The following is a 17,039-nucleotide window of genomic DNA, read 5'->3' as shown; positions in this document are numbered from 1 at the left end:
CCAAAATTCCGCCACCAAATATATCAAAAGTGTTTTTTTTGTTTTTTTTCTAACATATTTCCTATGGGTGTTCCGTTTTTGAGGGTCCATTGTATAATTAACGTGACAACTTGACAAAAGATTCTCGTTTGCGTGTTATCAGGGTATACATTGGTGATGTAGCGATATGTTTGCATCTGTCAGACTGCAGTCTATTTGTGTGCTGGCCTTGGGGAAGGGAGGTGGTGGTGTTAGTGGGTGTGAGGGTGGTGGATGGCTTTGTACGTGAGGGAGCGTGATGCTCTCCAGGCTGAAGGTCAGACATGATGCGCTGCAGAGTTGAGTGAGTGCCGCTGGGCCCTGCTCCCTCTGCGGCCTCAATATTAGTATGCTGTGCAGACTTGTGCATTTGTTTTGTGTTTATTGACCTACCTCTGTATGCAAATGAGCATGTAAAGAGATTGTCATCTTTTCTTGCACGAACACAGCAGTTTTTTATAACTGTACTTTGCATGTACTTTTGCCTGCAAATCAGTCTCTGCTTCCGCCGTGTGAAGGACTGTGCGCCTCTTGCACACCCATTGGCAATGTGAGGAGCCGCTTCAACTGGCTACGATTCAAGTGTGCATGTCCATGCCCACAACGGTGCAAAACATCCATCGACCGTGCGCCTATAAAAATACATACACTTGGTCTAGCCTGCCCCTACGCAGATTAACGCCGCACCTCGGGCTAGTCTAGTACTTTTGACACAAAAATAGATCCCATAATATTCATGCATCCAATCTTCAGATTAAAATAAAAGTGTCAAGGAAAAGATGTCTGCTCTCCGGGAGCGATTACGATCGGTCTTGTGCACGGTCGCCTCAATAAAAGTGACAGCTCAGCTCCCAGCTGGCACTTTGCTGGCGACACGGCGGGTGCTTATAAAACCGTACTATTCAGAAATGTCACATAAGCCTCCATGTGCAATTCTATTTCAATCAAGATTGTTCCGCGGCTGAATCGGCTCTAAAAAAAGACGTGGTCTGTGGGCGTGTTCAAGAATAGAACGTTGCAGTAAACCAACTTAGGAGTTGCATAAGGCATGCAGACGATTTGTGTGAAAGAGGTTTTGTAGAGATCCATGAAGTTTAGCAGTTTGTGAGGCCACAGTTGAGTTCAGTCATCTGGCAATTTAACCTTTAAACCTTTAACTGGATTGGCTTTCCACGATGGACTACAAGACATCATCCTAAACATCTAGGGAAAAGGCTTTTTTTAATTCTTTAGTGGACTGCAGTCTGTCTATTGTCACCCTGTAGATAATGTAACACTAGGTACCCCACTGAAATGCTGCTAAAAAGTGTTGATCAGTTATTGTATGCTACCAGGATACTTCAAAGTTATAGTTTATTCCACCACACTATTGGTGTATTGGTATAAATGGACCAAAAATTAGGGGCTCGCTGACATATCTACCTGGCAAGTGGAAAAGGAGCCACGTCAGCCTTCTGGAGATCATAGATGTCAGCACATTGCTAGCTGACTACGAATTAGGCTCTGCGACTTATAAGTATATGGAGCATCTTTACCTGCTCCACTGCATGCTGAGCTCTTGTCACAAAGCCACTCACATAAAGTCAGGTAATGCGCTCTCCACTGTTGTCATTTTACCCTGTTGATTAATGTGGTACCAGCGGGTACTCATTAGCCCTAAGGACAGCAATGAGTAGCCCACGGGTACAATTTTTTTTTTCTATACCAAATATTTTTGTTGAAAGATAATACTGTCGATTGTGTTCAGTGGAAAATTTACTATTTTTATTTACCCAAATATTTCAAAAAAGGTCATTTCAGAGTTGTAATTTTAATGCCGTGATATTTTTGCTCACGGTTACCATACTGTCAGAATCTAGTGTGCCAGCTCATGCCTAATTTCTACCAAAAATATTGTGTCTTTCTGTTGATAATACCATTTTTGTCCAGTACAACAGAAATCAGGTGGGCTGCATTGTGCTCATCGAAAACAATTTTTACTTAGTAGTTGAATAACTTTTGACTATAAAATGTATTTCTTGGTTGAATCGGAGGAAATTTTATTCTATAAAATATGGTAAAATAAGAATGAAAAAAAAAAACTGGCGAAGGCATACAAGTTAAAATATAGATTTATCTTCCAAAACGCAAAGCTTCAAATAAGACTACTGTAATGCTCCAAAACGTTGCTCAAGTTAAAAGCAGACTACCATAAATCTCCCAAATTTGAGCCGGTTAATGTAAGATCAACTTGTAACAAGTTGTGCAAGTTAAAATACAACTCCACTCAATTTTCCTGGATGTGCTGATAGGTTTGTTTGTTGTATTGTAACCTATTTCTGCCGCTTGCCACTTCAAGAAAAGTACACATTATTCTTGTCAATTATTCTCCCATCATTTTTTTTTTGTCCATGCGGTGTGACATTCCAAAATAATTTGCTTTCCTGTGGCTCCCTCTCCAGTGCTCATTCATGCTTAACGCCCCCGTTAACGGCGTCTCGAGGCCGACAAGTTGAGAAGTGTGCGATTTGGAAAACTTGAGCGTTCGAGCCGGTAGAATGCTTTTTCTATTGTCTTTGTTTTCCCAAAATGACAACCATCTCTCAGAAAGTGGCCGCCGAAGCGTCTCAGACAGCCTCGGGTCCTTTTCTGACCTGATTTTTTTTCCTCTTGCTTTCTTGTTATTATTATGTCTGGTTTTCTTAGCCATGGTGCATATATGCGGCTTGGCGGGTTCGCCTGACCCGTTCCAAGATTTGACCCGATTATATATTTTTTCTTTTTATTTTTAAAGCAAAGCAATCAGTGCATGTGATGGCAGGCCCCTCCTCATCTTCTGTCTCGTTCACACAATGATGCCGGCTCATCCTGACGGCCCCTAATCTGTTGTACTGGGTTAAAAGGCTCAACAGCTGCTGGTGGCCTACCAGATGTGAGATGTGGGCCAAAAACAGATGACACTCACGTTCGGAACAGAACAGTTTTGTTTTTTTTCTCTGAAAGTATTTACTCTGTACTCCTCATTTGTATTATAATTAACTAATTTTTATGTTTTATGGAATTATTTTATTTGCCTTCTTTTATTTTGTATGTAGCAAATAGGGGTGTTAAAAAAAATCGATTCGGCGATATATTGCGATACTACATCGCACGATTCTCGAATCGATTCAATAATCGGCAGAATCGATTTTTTTTTTTTTTTTTTTTTTTTTAGGATTCACACCTTGAGCATGGAAGAATGTTATATGAACGGCACATTAAGCCTTAATATTTTTATTTTAATGCTGTTCAAACATGAAACAGATTACAACCTCTATAAGACTGAAATTTAAGATAAATAAATAATACATTTTCATATAAATCTTACACTCTACAAGCTTACTGATAGTATTTTCTAAATTTGAATGGAAAAAAATCACAACAATCGACTTATAAATTCGTATCGGGATTAATCGGTATCGAATCGTGACCATTCGTATCGGGATTAATCGGTATCGAATCGAATCGTGACCTGTGAATCGTGATACGAATCGAATCGTCAGGTACTAGGCAATTCACACCCCTAGTAGCAAATATTGCATTCACAAAAAGGTTACGCTTGTTCAAATAAAAATATTATAAACCCCCCCTAAAGTGGGTGTCACCAGTGAGAGCTACTCGTGCTGTTATGTTCGGGATTTGGATCCCAAGAACGCGGACACAAATAAGATTTTAACTCTTTATTCAGATAACATCGAGCGGCGTGGAACAAACTTGACTAGACGAGAAAAAACGAGACTCTAAGCTAACTTGGGCGTTGGAGTTGCACGGAGGAACAGAGGTATTAATCCGACAAAAACACACACTTCTCAGTCAGGCTTATATAGACAGCGAATCGATCTGATTGGCTGTGGCTAGACATGTGGGTAACAGGACTGACATGGAATTATCTTATTGGCTGCTGACCAATTAAATAGTTAAAGATTCAAAGATCACATAGCGTCTTACCAGTTGAAACTAGGTGCTGGTTACATCAGTTCAAAACAGACACTTGACCACAGTTCAAAACAGGCTCGTGAGGTCACATCCATCCATCCATTTTCTTGACCGCTTATTCCTCACAAGGGCCGCGGGGGGTGCTGGAGCCTATCTCAGCTGGCTCTGGGCAGTAGGCGGGGTACACCCTGGACTGGTTGCCAGCCAATCGCAGGGCACACAGAGACGAACAACCATCCGCAACTCACCTATGGATAATTCGGAGCACCAATTAACCTGCCATGCACGTCTTTGGAATGTGGGAGGAGACCGGAGTGCCCGGAGAAGACCCATGCAGGCACGGGGAGAACATGCAAACTCCACCCAGAAAGGCCGGAGCCTGGACTCGAACCCGAGTCCTCAGAACTGGGAGGCGGACGTGCTGTGATGTCACATATAAACATGTAATTGTCAATAAATGTTTAAGGTTGACTTCAACTTTAAATCTGGAAAAAATAAATAAATCCACAGGTTAGAATATGAGTATATGACTACTGTTACATCCCCCTAAAAGTTGCAAGAAGTGCGCATCAAATTAATCTAATAATCGATGTAAGGTATAGGACCTGTGTCTTCAGGTATGCTTTGTACCTTCCAGGACCTCATTGTTTGTATTCTTTTCTATTTTCTCTCCACGACTCACACCTTTCACGCCTTGTCTGTCTTTCTCACCCATGTGGATGTTTCGGTCTGTCCCGTTATCCGCCCTCAGCTGCCTGCCGTCCGAACGTGGCTGCTTGCTTTATAAATAGCTTGGCCTAGATTAGAGCAGCTGCATTGGCGCTGGCACCAGGAGCCGGTTTGGCAGCCCGCTTGGCATTGAGGGGGATTGTGTTTACGTGTACGCGTGTACACGCAGGCAGGCTTGTGAATGACATGACATTGACGCCTGCGCTGCACTAATGCGGCGTGTTACTCGACTGTACATGCACTGTCAGCCGTCTAATTTTAGGCAGGGCTGAGTGAGTGCTCAGGATCCACACGTGAAACATATTTGTTGTTTGCTGTACAAGACACGTTAACCTTGCTCTCATGTGGCATGTGTATGCATGTGATGATCCACTGCACTGATTTTTTTTTCCTCTGCAGAGCTCCACCTCAGAATACAAATTATTTCTCATCAGCGAGCCTTTAAACTGCTTTATTCACTTGATCTACTGTGTACAGGCGCAACAGTTATATCTCCAATTTTACCCTTTCGATTTTTTCATCAAGGACTTTTTTCATGAATGCCAAGATATCGATCTGTATTTTTGCTATTTCTCCCTATCATATCACTACCAGCATATTGGTGGTCTTTTTTGGTCATGTTCACCTTGAAAAATGTCATAGCTTAATTTTCTCCACATGAAGGTTGCTTTGCTGACTGACAGATCTTAACGGAGAGAATTGTGAATGAGCAGAGCCTGACTAAGAGGTGGGAGGGGGTGTAGCGTTGTACGCAAAAATAGAGGCACACTGAAGGAAAAGTGCTTCATCATCCATAACAATCCATCCCACTTATGGACATTGACACACGGATCAGGGCGTAGCATTTTGATAACCGTTTAGGTGTACAATATGTCCTCTTTTGTTGTTGTGTTTTGGCAAGTGTAGTCTCATCGGACTTATATCACTTAAACATACCAGAATCAAATGATCAGGATCGTTATGAGGCTCATGCAGATTTTGCTGAAGAGCTGATCATTTGAATCAGGTGTGTTTAACTCATTCACTGCCATTGATGGAAAAAGAGTCAAATGATGCATTTTTTTCTGGTCTGGCAATGAATATGTTAATAAATAACTAAAAAAATAAAATAAATCAAAGTGGCCCTTGCAACTTTCTATTTTTCTGTATGTGGCCCTCAGAGGAAAAAGTTTGGACACCCCTGCTGTACATTATATCAACAATTTATAATTGCTTCATTGATTTTTACCATGTTTAACTCATTCACTGCCACTGGCGAAAAAAGACGTCAAATGATGCATTTTTTTTCTGGTCTGGCAATGAATGTGTTAAGGAGGGAAACATCTAAAACGTATATGCTGTAAAAAGAAAAATCTGCGATTGTAGAAGGGGTGCAAAAATGAACCGTCAGAAAGTGGGGGAAAACTACACTGGCACTGTGACAAATTTTGACCAATTCTGGAACTAACAAACAAATAGCTACTTTAGAAAGAGTGTTTTGAGTTGATTGCCATTATTTTCTGTCTGTCAAAACCGGGTTCCGTTAAATCGAGGTTCTGGTATATGTAGTTTGAGAGGGGACAGGCAGAGTGAAGATCGATACTGTAGATAGTGCCCGGTAATTCAAAATAGTCCAACTCAAGAGCACCATTTCTTAGCCTTTCAGAGATTTCCCGGTTGCCCGCTTACCACACTTGCATCACGATTGCTCGGTGGCTACACGTTAGCAATACGTATGACATTACAAATGTGAATACAATTGTTATTGTGGTCACACGAATATGAACATATCGGCCTTTGTGCGGTGAACCCGTGGTTCCACTGTACTGTGGCAAGCTGAACCGAACTTTACTATTTGCTTGAGACGTTACTGCAGCCTTGGTTGTTAATTTGCGTCCATCCGTGGACTACTACTCTTACTACTCTTAGACAAACTGCTTTGTACCCTTTGCCACTTGATTATTACAGCTTGGGAACATTGCTGTGCCTTTGTGGCCCTGGAAAAGGCACAAAGCGTTACCTTGGAGTGCAATAATTTTCCCACATTAGTGAAGAGTACGCCTCGAGGGACAGAAATAAGCCGTGATTCAACAGAGCTATACATACATTTCATTTCCAATGGCTGTGAGTTTTTAATGAGTTTTAATTTTCCACATGACATGACCATGTCAAGCAGCCATTTTTTTGTGTGTGTAAATTGCAATTTTTGCTTTGACTCTGCTATGTTGTTGTCCCATAGGAAGTACTCGGTTACAGTTCAGTGTGGATCAGTAAGCAATGGTCTACTTGCATTTCCACTGCAGGATTTGTTGGCGCTGTGACATTTTGTGTAAGCTAGCTATTGTAAATAGCCTGACATGATACCCAACCATCACTGAGCATGTGGTTCACAAGTTCAACTTCCATGCTAGTTCATTGAAATTATGACTGGATGTTTGTCTATATCACTGGCATCGGGTGGTGTCATTGTACCTCCATAATCATCAGTTTTCAGGAGACCCCAAAAATTTGGGGCTCTAACATCACATCATCAAAGAGAGCAAGAAATTTTCAACACTTTAGTTTGTCAATAATTTGTAAAAAATAAATAAATGAATATATAAATACATAAATACGGCACTGACCATTGGTTTAAATCTGTGGAAAAATATATTACATTTACCAAATTGTGACTAGGCATGGGCCGATATTAAATTCTGACGGTAAATATCACTTTTTCATTGAACACAACCTATTTTATTTTTAATATAGAATATAAAATATTTGGTACAGAGGAAATGTGTACCATTTTAGGTGTGAATACAGAAACAAATGTTAACATTCTTCTCGTGTTTAAATTCTTCTTAGTGAGTCATAATATCCCACCACTGGTGAGCTATTTTTAGAACAGACCCATAGGCTACTCATGTTGTCCTTGGGGCTAGCTAGCACCTGCTGGAACCATTATTATTATTATTATTATTATTATTATTATTATTATTATTATTATTATTATTTATTTTATGGCAATTCACATTAACTCATTCACTCGCAACCATTTTCACTGAAGCAACCCCCTTCACTCCCGGCTGTTTTACTGGATTTTGACTGATTTTTGCAAAGCTCACAGAATATTGTGTTCTATTGCTATAAAAACATCGAACCTACCAAAAGAAAGATTAGAGACTCTTCTTTCATTTGGGAAAAAAAAAAGTATATTTGTATCTGTTTCCATTTTGCAGCAATTAGAATTAAAATATAGCTTAGTTTTATCATTATTCACAAACCTGTTGAAAACAATGGGGAAAAACAACATGACCCTGGTTTGATCTCTTATACTCTGCAGCTACCTGCTGGCCATGTTTTGTAATAACTTTAAGCGATTTTTTCAAGTCAGAGGCTGCATCAAATCCTTCTGTATGTTTTCGCATAAAACAAAACAAAACAACGTATACATATGTTTTTGTGACCATGGCATTATTTAAAATAGAATGTTTTTATATGTTTTTGGGAGCAAATGAGTTTATGAACAGAACAAAAACGTGTGCATGTTTGCGCTGTGTCTCTTCAGACTGGCTCCCTACCTCCTCCTCATCCATGCATATTTGCTCGCCCATACTCTCTCTGCTCAACGAGAAGGATGGGGAAAAAAATTAATTGGAGGCAGTTAACTTCAAAGAGGCAGCTCATTACCTCAAGTCTGCAAACAGCCAATCATATTTAGCCCTTTTTAGAAGTCCTCTCACCGTCACTGCTGACAGCCAGCATTAGCGGTTATTGAAGTCTTGACTTAAGGAATCAGCCAGAAAGTGCCAGTAATTACTCAAAGAACATAAAACGCTCTACATGCTCATCTTTGAATTGTCCTAAATAGTCCTAATCAACCGTATTTATTTACATTTACTTCCTGTCTGTGGTGCAGAAAATGTTTGGGACCACAGTGTGAGAAATATAACAGTGCGATTAATGGCATTTCGTTATGAGTGTGATCGGGGGATGAATTTAACTGTACGATAAGAAAAAAAATCTGTGAAGTGAACCTCTATCTAGTGAGGGACGACTTCAACTAGTATACTCTCGATTGACTGGCGACCAGTTCCGAGTGTCAGCCGGGAGGGTGTCTTGCTCACCCGCAGCCCTAATGAGGACAAGCACTATTGAAACTGGATGGCTCGACGGGCTTTATTTTTAATGAGTTTGTTAATGAGTGAAGTTCGGTTCAAAATGGTATGGATTAGTTGTTGTTTTTTTGTTTGTTTTTTTATGGTGCAGGAATGTCACAAATGTCCTCCCACTCGTCTCGTCTGCCCGGCATGGACATGCACGGACATAAATAGCCTCAGCACCTGCAGCTTTTATATTAATGGCTTATTGGAGACTTAGCTGCCTCACTCGGCCCGGCAATTATTATGAAACGAGCGATCGGGATGATGAGAGTGACGGAAAGAAGACATGGTATGCTTGGTGATTATGCAACGGAGCGTCTGTGGGATTTTTTTGTAATGACTGGTACTGAGCTGCAGTGGAAAGTGTCTCAACCGCGTGTCCTTGTAATTAAGGAAAGAGGCGCCTCGTCGGCTGCTTTGTGAGTGACAGTGCTGTGGCGGGCTTAATCCCCAGTCAACAACGCTGCTCGTCAAGTTTTCATATTTAATCTCCAATTGCTGTGCTTCATTGTGTGTTCATTACCTGCACAACCACAACATGGCCGTGCATTCTTGAGCATGAGAGCAAGCAGCTGACACTTATGTAATTTTCATTTCTGAGATACTGTTCCACTTTAGTACTCTAGGTGGCGGTAATGCGCTTTAAAAAGTGGGCGTCAACTGCCACATGGTTTTTCTGCTCCATCTTTTGGGTCATTGCTCCAATTAGTGTGTACCAACGGTGCAGCTCTGCTTAAAATAAAAGATACTGACATACTGGTTTAATTTGAGAATTTTTGCTCTTTTCCAGTCAAAATCAGAAAAGGTCTTGTTGAAAAGATTATTCTGAGTAATTATCCTGTGATGTGTTGTGCTGTAGGGTGGGATTTTTCCTCCCAGATATGCTTATGAAATGGTCAAGACAATCAGATGTTCTTAAACGCTATCTATCTCAGGGGGCGGCCATTTTGCTGTCGACTGAAAATGATAGTTGATAGTTGATGATAGTTGCTCAGATAATGACCAATCAGGGCTCAGCTTGTGAATGTCACATGACCAAATTGAGAAAACAGGTGAGCCATGATTGGTAGTTTCATGATCCCTGAGCAACTGTGACTGTAGTTGGGTTTCCATCCACCCATTTTAATTCAAATTTTGAAGAAATGCATCGATAAAACTGAATGGAAACACTAGAAATTCGAAAAAGGGCCCAAAATTCGCAAAACGTTTTTATGCTTAGAAGGGGTTGATTTTGAAGTGTAGGCTATCCAAAAAAGGAAAATGAGAATTTTGGCTATGGAGACCGGATACACATCGCACATTTTGACCGGATATTACGTCACACGCACGTTGGTAGTCCCAAAGCAAAGTCGGACGCTAAAGTAAAGTATGTTTGGTGGGACGACGAAACAGAAATCTTTTTGGAATTAATTAAAGAAGCAAATATTAATTTAAATTACTGGTGGGGCTCACATCTCTATGGTGTATACCGCCACCTACAGCAGCGGAGTCCCCTCTCAATATTCGCAAAAGAAGAACAGATGGAAATGGGCATAAGCAGGACTGGACTGGCACAAATAATCGGCCCTGGCATTTTGACTGGCCCAGCTCGATTCCTGACCATCCTTTGCTACATAGCTATACCACTCATGTTAATTGGTTCAGTTTGCTCTCTATATTGTTAATGGATTAATGAGCTGCTCCTTCTAAATTGTGGGCCGGTCTCACGGGCCCCAAAAGACACCGGCCCACCGGGCATCTGCCCTGTATGCCAGATGGCCAGTCCAGCCCTGGGCAGAAGTCGCATGTCTGTTTTGCCACAAAATTTGCTTGAAAATTTCAAAACATTTGGATGAAAACCTGACTTGATATAATTTTCAATCAATAGCAAGTGGCAAAATGGCCACCGCCGAGATGGATGAAAATGGGTGGATTTTGCTGCACAATAATAATCATAATACTGTGTTTAAACTAGTTTTTATTTGTTATAATTTTTTTGGGGGGGGGGGGGGGGGCAGGGTATTATTGGGTCTAGCATGGGTTAACGGCATTTTAATCCATTTCTATATTCTGGTGTTCATCTTTTGGTGATCTAGTATTGCTAAAAGGCTGGATGCATTTTGTGTGTGGGAATGCAAGGGTTAATTATCATTGACGCACATGTGGCACACAAACACCCCCCCCCCCCCCCCCCTTCCCCCAATAAAGTCTTTCAAACCCCACTTCCACATTTGTAAGGGGAAAAAAAGCGGAATAAACCGGACCGTGACTGTGTCTGCAGTGTGCATTTGCGCGCCTCGCTTCACTAGTGGCGTAAACGTGAGCATGCTGATGACGTCAATGTGGCGCTGAGTGGGGGAGGGAGGAGGGGTGGGGGTGGGGGGCGTTGTGGCTGTGCTGCAGCATCACTCAGCAGCTCCCGTCCACCGAGCACACGTTCACACACACTCTCAGTCAGTCTCGTGGTCCTTTTTTAAGTTGACTGCAAGCTCGCGCGGCGCGCACAGAGCTCGAGCGACTTTTCCTCCTTTTTCTTTCTCTCACCCGATCCCACCCACGCGAGGGGAAATGCCATCGATAAACATGAAACTGGAGATGGTCACCATCATCGCCTGCGAGGTCGACGTCGAGGTGTTTACGTCACACAAAATGCAGGTACGATTTTTTTTTTGTGGCGATGTCGCGCGTGCGTGGAATGCAGACGTCGGGATGTTATTTTATCAATGGGTGCAAGGTTACGCGCGCTGTGCAAGCAAGGAAGGAAGGAAGGAAGGAAGTGTGTGTGCAGTTAGTGGCTTTTAATGCGGTAATGAGGCGCTGATTAACGATGCACCAGTCGAGAGAATGCGCAACCTGTGCTCTTGGAAGGTGGCGGTGTGAGTGAGGGGGTCCATGCGGGACCCATGAGGTGTGTGGGGGGGGGGGGGGGGGGGGGGGGGGGGGGGGGGGATAGTGAAGCAGATGAAGGCGCATTGTCACTCCCCCTTTTAACCTATCAGCATTGCAGGTGCACCTTTACAAATACAGTAATCGGCCACACAATTAAGTACACCTGCACAAACTATATGAAAAAAAAAAAAATCATAATGATCATTTTGATGCATTTATTCTGCTGGTTGTATAGTTTGCACAGCATTACACTGAGAGGCGTTTCTAATCTTTTGTCCCTCTCGTGTAGTTAGGTAACCAAAATATTAGAAACCGCTCTTGGTGTGATGCACTGCAGTACGACGTCATTGTATATTAGTGTACAGAATAATAACTAGAATAATTTTCTATATTTTTCATTTAAGAAGTCATTGTGGATCACAACTTATTATCATTAGCATTACAAATCCCAGTTTAGACTGTGTGGGTATGTACGAGGCAAATACTAGCCTTATTTCAAGGTATCGGGTACTCGTGGAGGCTGCCGATACTAGTCGTCAAATCCTTTCATCTGCATCAGAAAGAAAGGTATTTTCACAATTTTTGGGCAACTACATTTTTTCACATGTATTGGTGCATACTCAATAACAATACAGTTAACTTTCATAGAGATAATCCTAAACAGAAAATAATTCTTTGTTTTTCATGTTAAAAAAAAAAAAATCATGGTGGGTTGGCTGGCTTGCCTCACAGCTCAGAGGTTCTGGGTTCGAATCTCGGATCCATCCTTGCTTTTTTTTAATTTATTTTTTATTTTTTAAGTTTGCAATATGTTCTCCCTATGTTTGTGTATGTTTTCTTCCTCCCTCATTCCAAAACATGTGTATGATTCATGGAAAAGGTATGAATGTGGCTATAAATAGTCATTTGTCTTTTTGTAATGTGCCTTTTGATTGGCTGGCGACCAATCCAAGGTGTATGTCATCTCTCAGAGATAAGCTCCATCTCACCAGCTACGTGAATATTCTACCTTTGCAAGTAACAGTGTAAAATTTGACACTCCCTGGACCCGTTGGGTCACTGTGCCGACTGGCCCCAATGAAAGCGGACCATAGCTTTAAAAAAAAAAAAAAAAAAAAAAGGGAAATATGCATAATAATAATAATATTAATAAGTGATGTTCCGTGTGCACCTTTTTGCTGACAATCAATGAATGACTTTTACAATGCAACACGCAAGTCACTCCAGTTTTCAGACTCTGAAGCTACCAAAAAACGTTATTCACGGAGTTATGATAACATATATGCAGAAAAATAGAAACTAAGTAAAATAAACACATTAAACAACTGGTACCGTCCAACAATCAATAATTTCAAGAGTTAAAGCTTTATCCAAAATCCAGTTTCTCATTAATAGTTTGTTTTTTTCAGGTTTCCAGCCTTAGTCAGAGTCGAATCACTTTATTGTTTTCAATGCCCGTCGATCCTCACCCGACAGGCTCGGGGCTGAAGTGTCGTCCTCTTCTAAAGCTTCCCGTCGGACAGCTCTTATCGGTTAACCTATGCCATTGTGACCCTGAAAGAAAAGACGGACCTGTGCACAATTACAAGAGCAGACGGAGAAGGGCTGACTTTCGAAACGGCACAAAGAACATGGTTAATCCTGTTGTTTTTTTTCCTGCTGCAGGGTGAAGGATAGAGTGTAAGGATAGATTAAATTTAGTCAGTCTGATCTTTTTTTTTTTTTTTTTTTGTAACAAGATGTACGCCTATCTGATGTCCCTGATCTCACACGATAAGAAATAATAACTAGACAGGCTTTGAAGCAACAATGAATGGACTGATGTGGATTATCGTATTTATATTTATATTTGACAAAGATTGACCAGTACTAACCCTGCTTGAATAAAAAAATTGTCTAGCACTGAGCATCCCTTATATGCCAGTTTGGTTCCAACTAGTGTTAAATTCATCAATGAAAACTAAACCAAAATAATTTCGTCAACACACATTTTTCACCAGACTAAAACTAGACTAGACTAAAACCTTAGTAACAAATAGGGATGTAACGATATCCAAATGTCACGATACGATATTATCACGATAAGAAGCTCACGATACAATAATTATCACAATATTGTGGGGAGGTTGGCGATATTTAAAAATGGTCACAATATTGTAAAAAAAAAAAAGCACAATATTGTTGTTATTATTATTAATAATAATAATAATAATAATAATAATAATGTATGAACACATTGAGTTCCTCCACATATTGACTTGCTTCACAGGCATATTACGTTCCCCTTCATCTGACCATTAGTGTAGATTTTAAACGTAGAAGGGCAAAAACATCCCTAATGAAAATTAAATTGCACTAAAAAAAATAGCCACCAGAGGGTGCTAGAACTACTCAAATGGAAATCAACCTGACTTTTTGAACAGATGCGTTGCATTTAAATATCGTGAACATGACGATGATGATATTGTGGCAGTTTTAATATCACGATGTCACGCTTATCGGTCTTGTTACATCCCTAGTAACAAACAATAACTTTGACTAAATCTGTATGCAAGGCGAGACGAAAATGTACTTCACTTCATAAAAACTGGGCTAAAATCTATGGGCATTTTAGTTCATGAACAAAAATGAAAATATTATATGATTTTGTAAAATCTTGTCTCTGCTAATCTGTCACAGTGGGTGTGTCACTATGTGTCATGTGACACACCCACCATGACAGATTAGCAGCTAGAAAGTGCAACATGCACAAACACGTGACTGACAGGAGGTGGATTCACAGTGAAGGTAAAAAAAGAAAAAAAAGTAAATTATAGTTATAATTTAACATTAATCCAACGGCTATAACGTTCCAACAATAATGTAAATGCGACCGCTAACTAATGCTGGCTAACTTGCTAGCTCATAGCATGGAGCCATAGTAGCCACTGTAATTGTGTGCGACGTTTTTCATCAAAAAGATGAGAGAACATTTTATGTGAAATAGTTTTAAATCTGAAGTGTTCAACGTAATCAGCTGACAAAAAAAAAAATACATCGGTAAAATGATTGTCCTGACTAAAATATTGACAGTTTTTGTTGACTAAAACTAGACGAATAAAATTACGTTTTCCAGGACTAAAATAAAGCCTAAAATGTTAGATTTATAGTCGACTAAAAATGTAGTAAATAAAAATGGGATGAGGTTGACTAACTGTGATTAAAAACTAACAAGTGTGACCGAAATTGGACTAAAACTAAAACTAGTTAGCTTGGCTCCAAGGCAGGATTTCTTTCACTTCACAGCTGATCGGCGCCAGAGTTCGTTTGGAACCGTACCCGAGTTTAAATTACCGACCTGACAAAAAAAATGAACCCTATCAAGAAGGAAAACAAACGCAAGTTTGATTACAAAGGACAAAAGTGTGCTTGTGTGAAAGTACTCTTTGTTGGAAGGAAAAGCAGAAAGCTCTTGGCTAAGTCCCCACTGGTTACATGAATAATGAGCCAAACAGTGAGGCTATAGTCGGAACAAGTAGGTCGGAGCATCACGGCAGAATTGACGTACTCGGTGCCATGCTTTCATTCCATTTGGCTTTGTGTCCATGCTGGGCAAAAACAAAAGGCGCGTCGCTGACGTGAGGGTCAATGAGCTCGTTTTTGCGGGCTGAGAGCGCACATTGTCATGTTTGTTTGTGACTGGGCCGTCATTACCTGGGAAGTGTGCTGACGTCAGCGTAAACACAGGACATATCGTCAAGGTCTATTGTAGGGCTGCGTTTGAGCCTCACGATTTGGTTTGGTTTCGATTCTTTAAGTTGTAATTCAATTTTATATTAATTTACAGTAAATACTCCAATATTGATTCATCATGCTCTGCCCCCATGCAATGATGAAAACCGAAATTCATCACAAATTAGCGTCACCCACTGTTTGGTTTCCATATTTGTCATTTGGAAGCGATCGTGCAAACTCTTCTTGGACTAGTTTTCTTTTTTCTTTTGAAGGAACTTTGCAACTGTCAAAATTATTATTTTTTTAATCACACTTAAAAAAAAAAGAAGAAAAAAAAGAGTTTTTTGGGGTGTGATTTATTGATTATAATTATTTTTGGGTTCTACTCATGATAGGAATGCCTACCTTTTTTTTTTTTTGTTTATTTGTTTTTTTTGTTATTATTCCTCACGGAAACTGGCTTCAGGGGCTGAATTTCCAAAAAGAATGTGCCAGCAAAATGTGAGTTTTGTGAATTTTCGAGTAACATTTATATAACTCTAAGGACTGCATCTTACCATAAATAGCACAAAACAGCCAGTGATTGATTACCCCAATTTATTATTATTATTATTTTAATTAATGCCTATATTGAGAATCTGCTCTCAATTGCCTCACCTGAATATAAAATGTTGAAATATATAAATCAAAAAAGTCAATGACATTTCTGGATGAGTCAAATAAATGTGCACCCCTAAAAAGCCCTCAAAATTAAAGCCAGAAAATCTCATAATTCATGATAAATAAATATTTGCTTGAAGTAATAGTTTTAATATATGTACAATACTAGCAGTATTTGGACTTTACCCTTGATTGGAAGAAGTTTCCCCACTCCTGCTTTATTGGCCTGCCTGCCCTCTTATTTCGTCCCTTCCCATTTGTTGAAGTCATTAAATCACATGGCAAATGGTTGTTTCTCTTGTTAAGTGCTTTCTTGCCACTGGCCTGTCACTGAAATGTGTTCCTTTCAATTAAGCAAGATGCAACGCAACAATCGCGGCGACTTTATGACCTGTTGAGCAATTTAAATCAAAATGATTAATACCGAGAATACATTGCAAGCTGTTACACCAAAAAATGTAATTAATTGAAAGTAATTAATGCTAGAAGAACTTTCCAGCACTCTGTGTCACTTTCCACTTGCCTTAATATGTCTTTGTACCAAGGAGCGTCAAACTCATCGCAGCTTTGAATTTGATGACTAACGCGCTATTTATGGTTCAGCAGGACGTCTGACATGTTTTTGCTGTCGTTGTCTCGCCGCCATTTGTGATCCACTGAAACATGTTGTCACCCCCTCTCATTTGTGACCATGTCAAAAAACAAAGCGTCAAGCGCTGCATCATTTCATTGTGATGCTGTGACCATTTAGCAAATGTTCCGGAGCTTTAACAGTCATCTTTTCTGCGAGAATGGAATGGAATGGAATGGAATGGAAAGGCTTTGTTGTATTGTCGTCATGTAGGCACATAGCGTAAAATTCGAGGCGCTGCAACTGATTACACTGAGACTTAATAAAAATAGCAAAACAAAGGTAATGAGATAACACTGGAATGGAATGGAAGAGAATTGCTTGGTGTTATTGCACACATT

At 40.2% G+C, this 17,039-nt stretch overlaps 1 protein-coding gene across 2 annotated transcripts in view; it reads left to right on the top strand.

Annotated features, from left to right (window-relative positions):
* rcan3 (regulator of calcineurin 3) overlaps positions 1 to 17,039 on the top strand; it is a 45,632-nt gene that overhangs the window by 6,215 nt on the left and 22,378 nt on the right. The window contains exon 1 of one of the 2 annotated variants that reach the window (XM_077539157.1): positions 11,193 to 11,459. The exons of the other annotated variant lie outside the window; for it this stretch is intronic. Coding sequence (XP_077395283.1) covers positions 11,373 to 11,459 — 87 coding nt within the window. The 5' untranslated portion in view covers positions 11,193 to 11,372. Of the gene's footprint in view, positions 1 to 11,192; positions 11,460 to 17,039 lie in introns of those variants that run through there. 2 annotated transcript variants of the gene reach the window in all.

The sequence above is a fragment of the Festucalex cinctus genome, chromosome 12 (assembly GCF_051991245.1).
Source record: "Festucalex cinctus isolate MCC-2025b chromosome 12, RoL_Fcin_1.0, whole genome shotgun sequence".
Classification (NCBI taxonomy): domain Eukaryota; kingdom Metazoa; phylum Chordata; class Actinopteri; order Syngnathiformes; family Syngnathidae; genus Festucalex; species Festucalex cinctus.
This window is presented reverse-complemented; position numbering and strand designations above follow the sequence as displayed.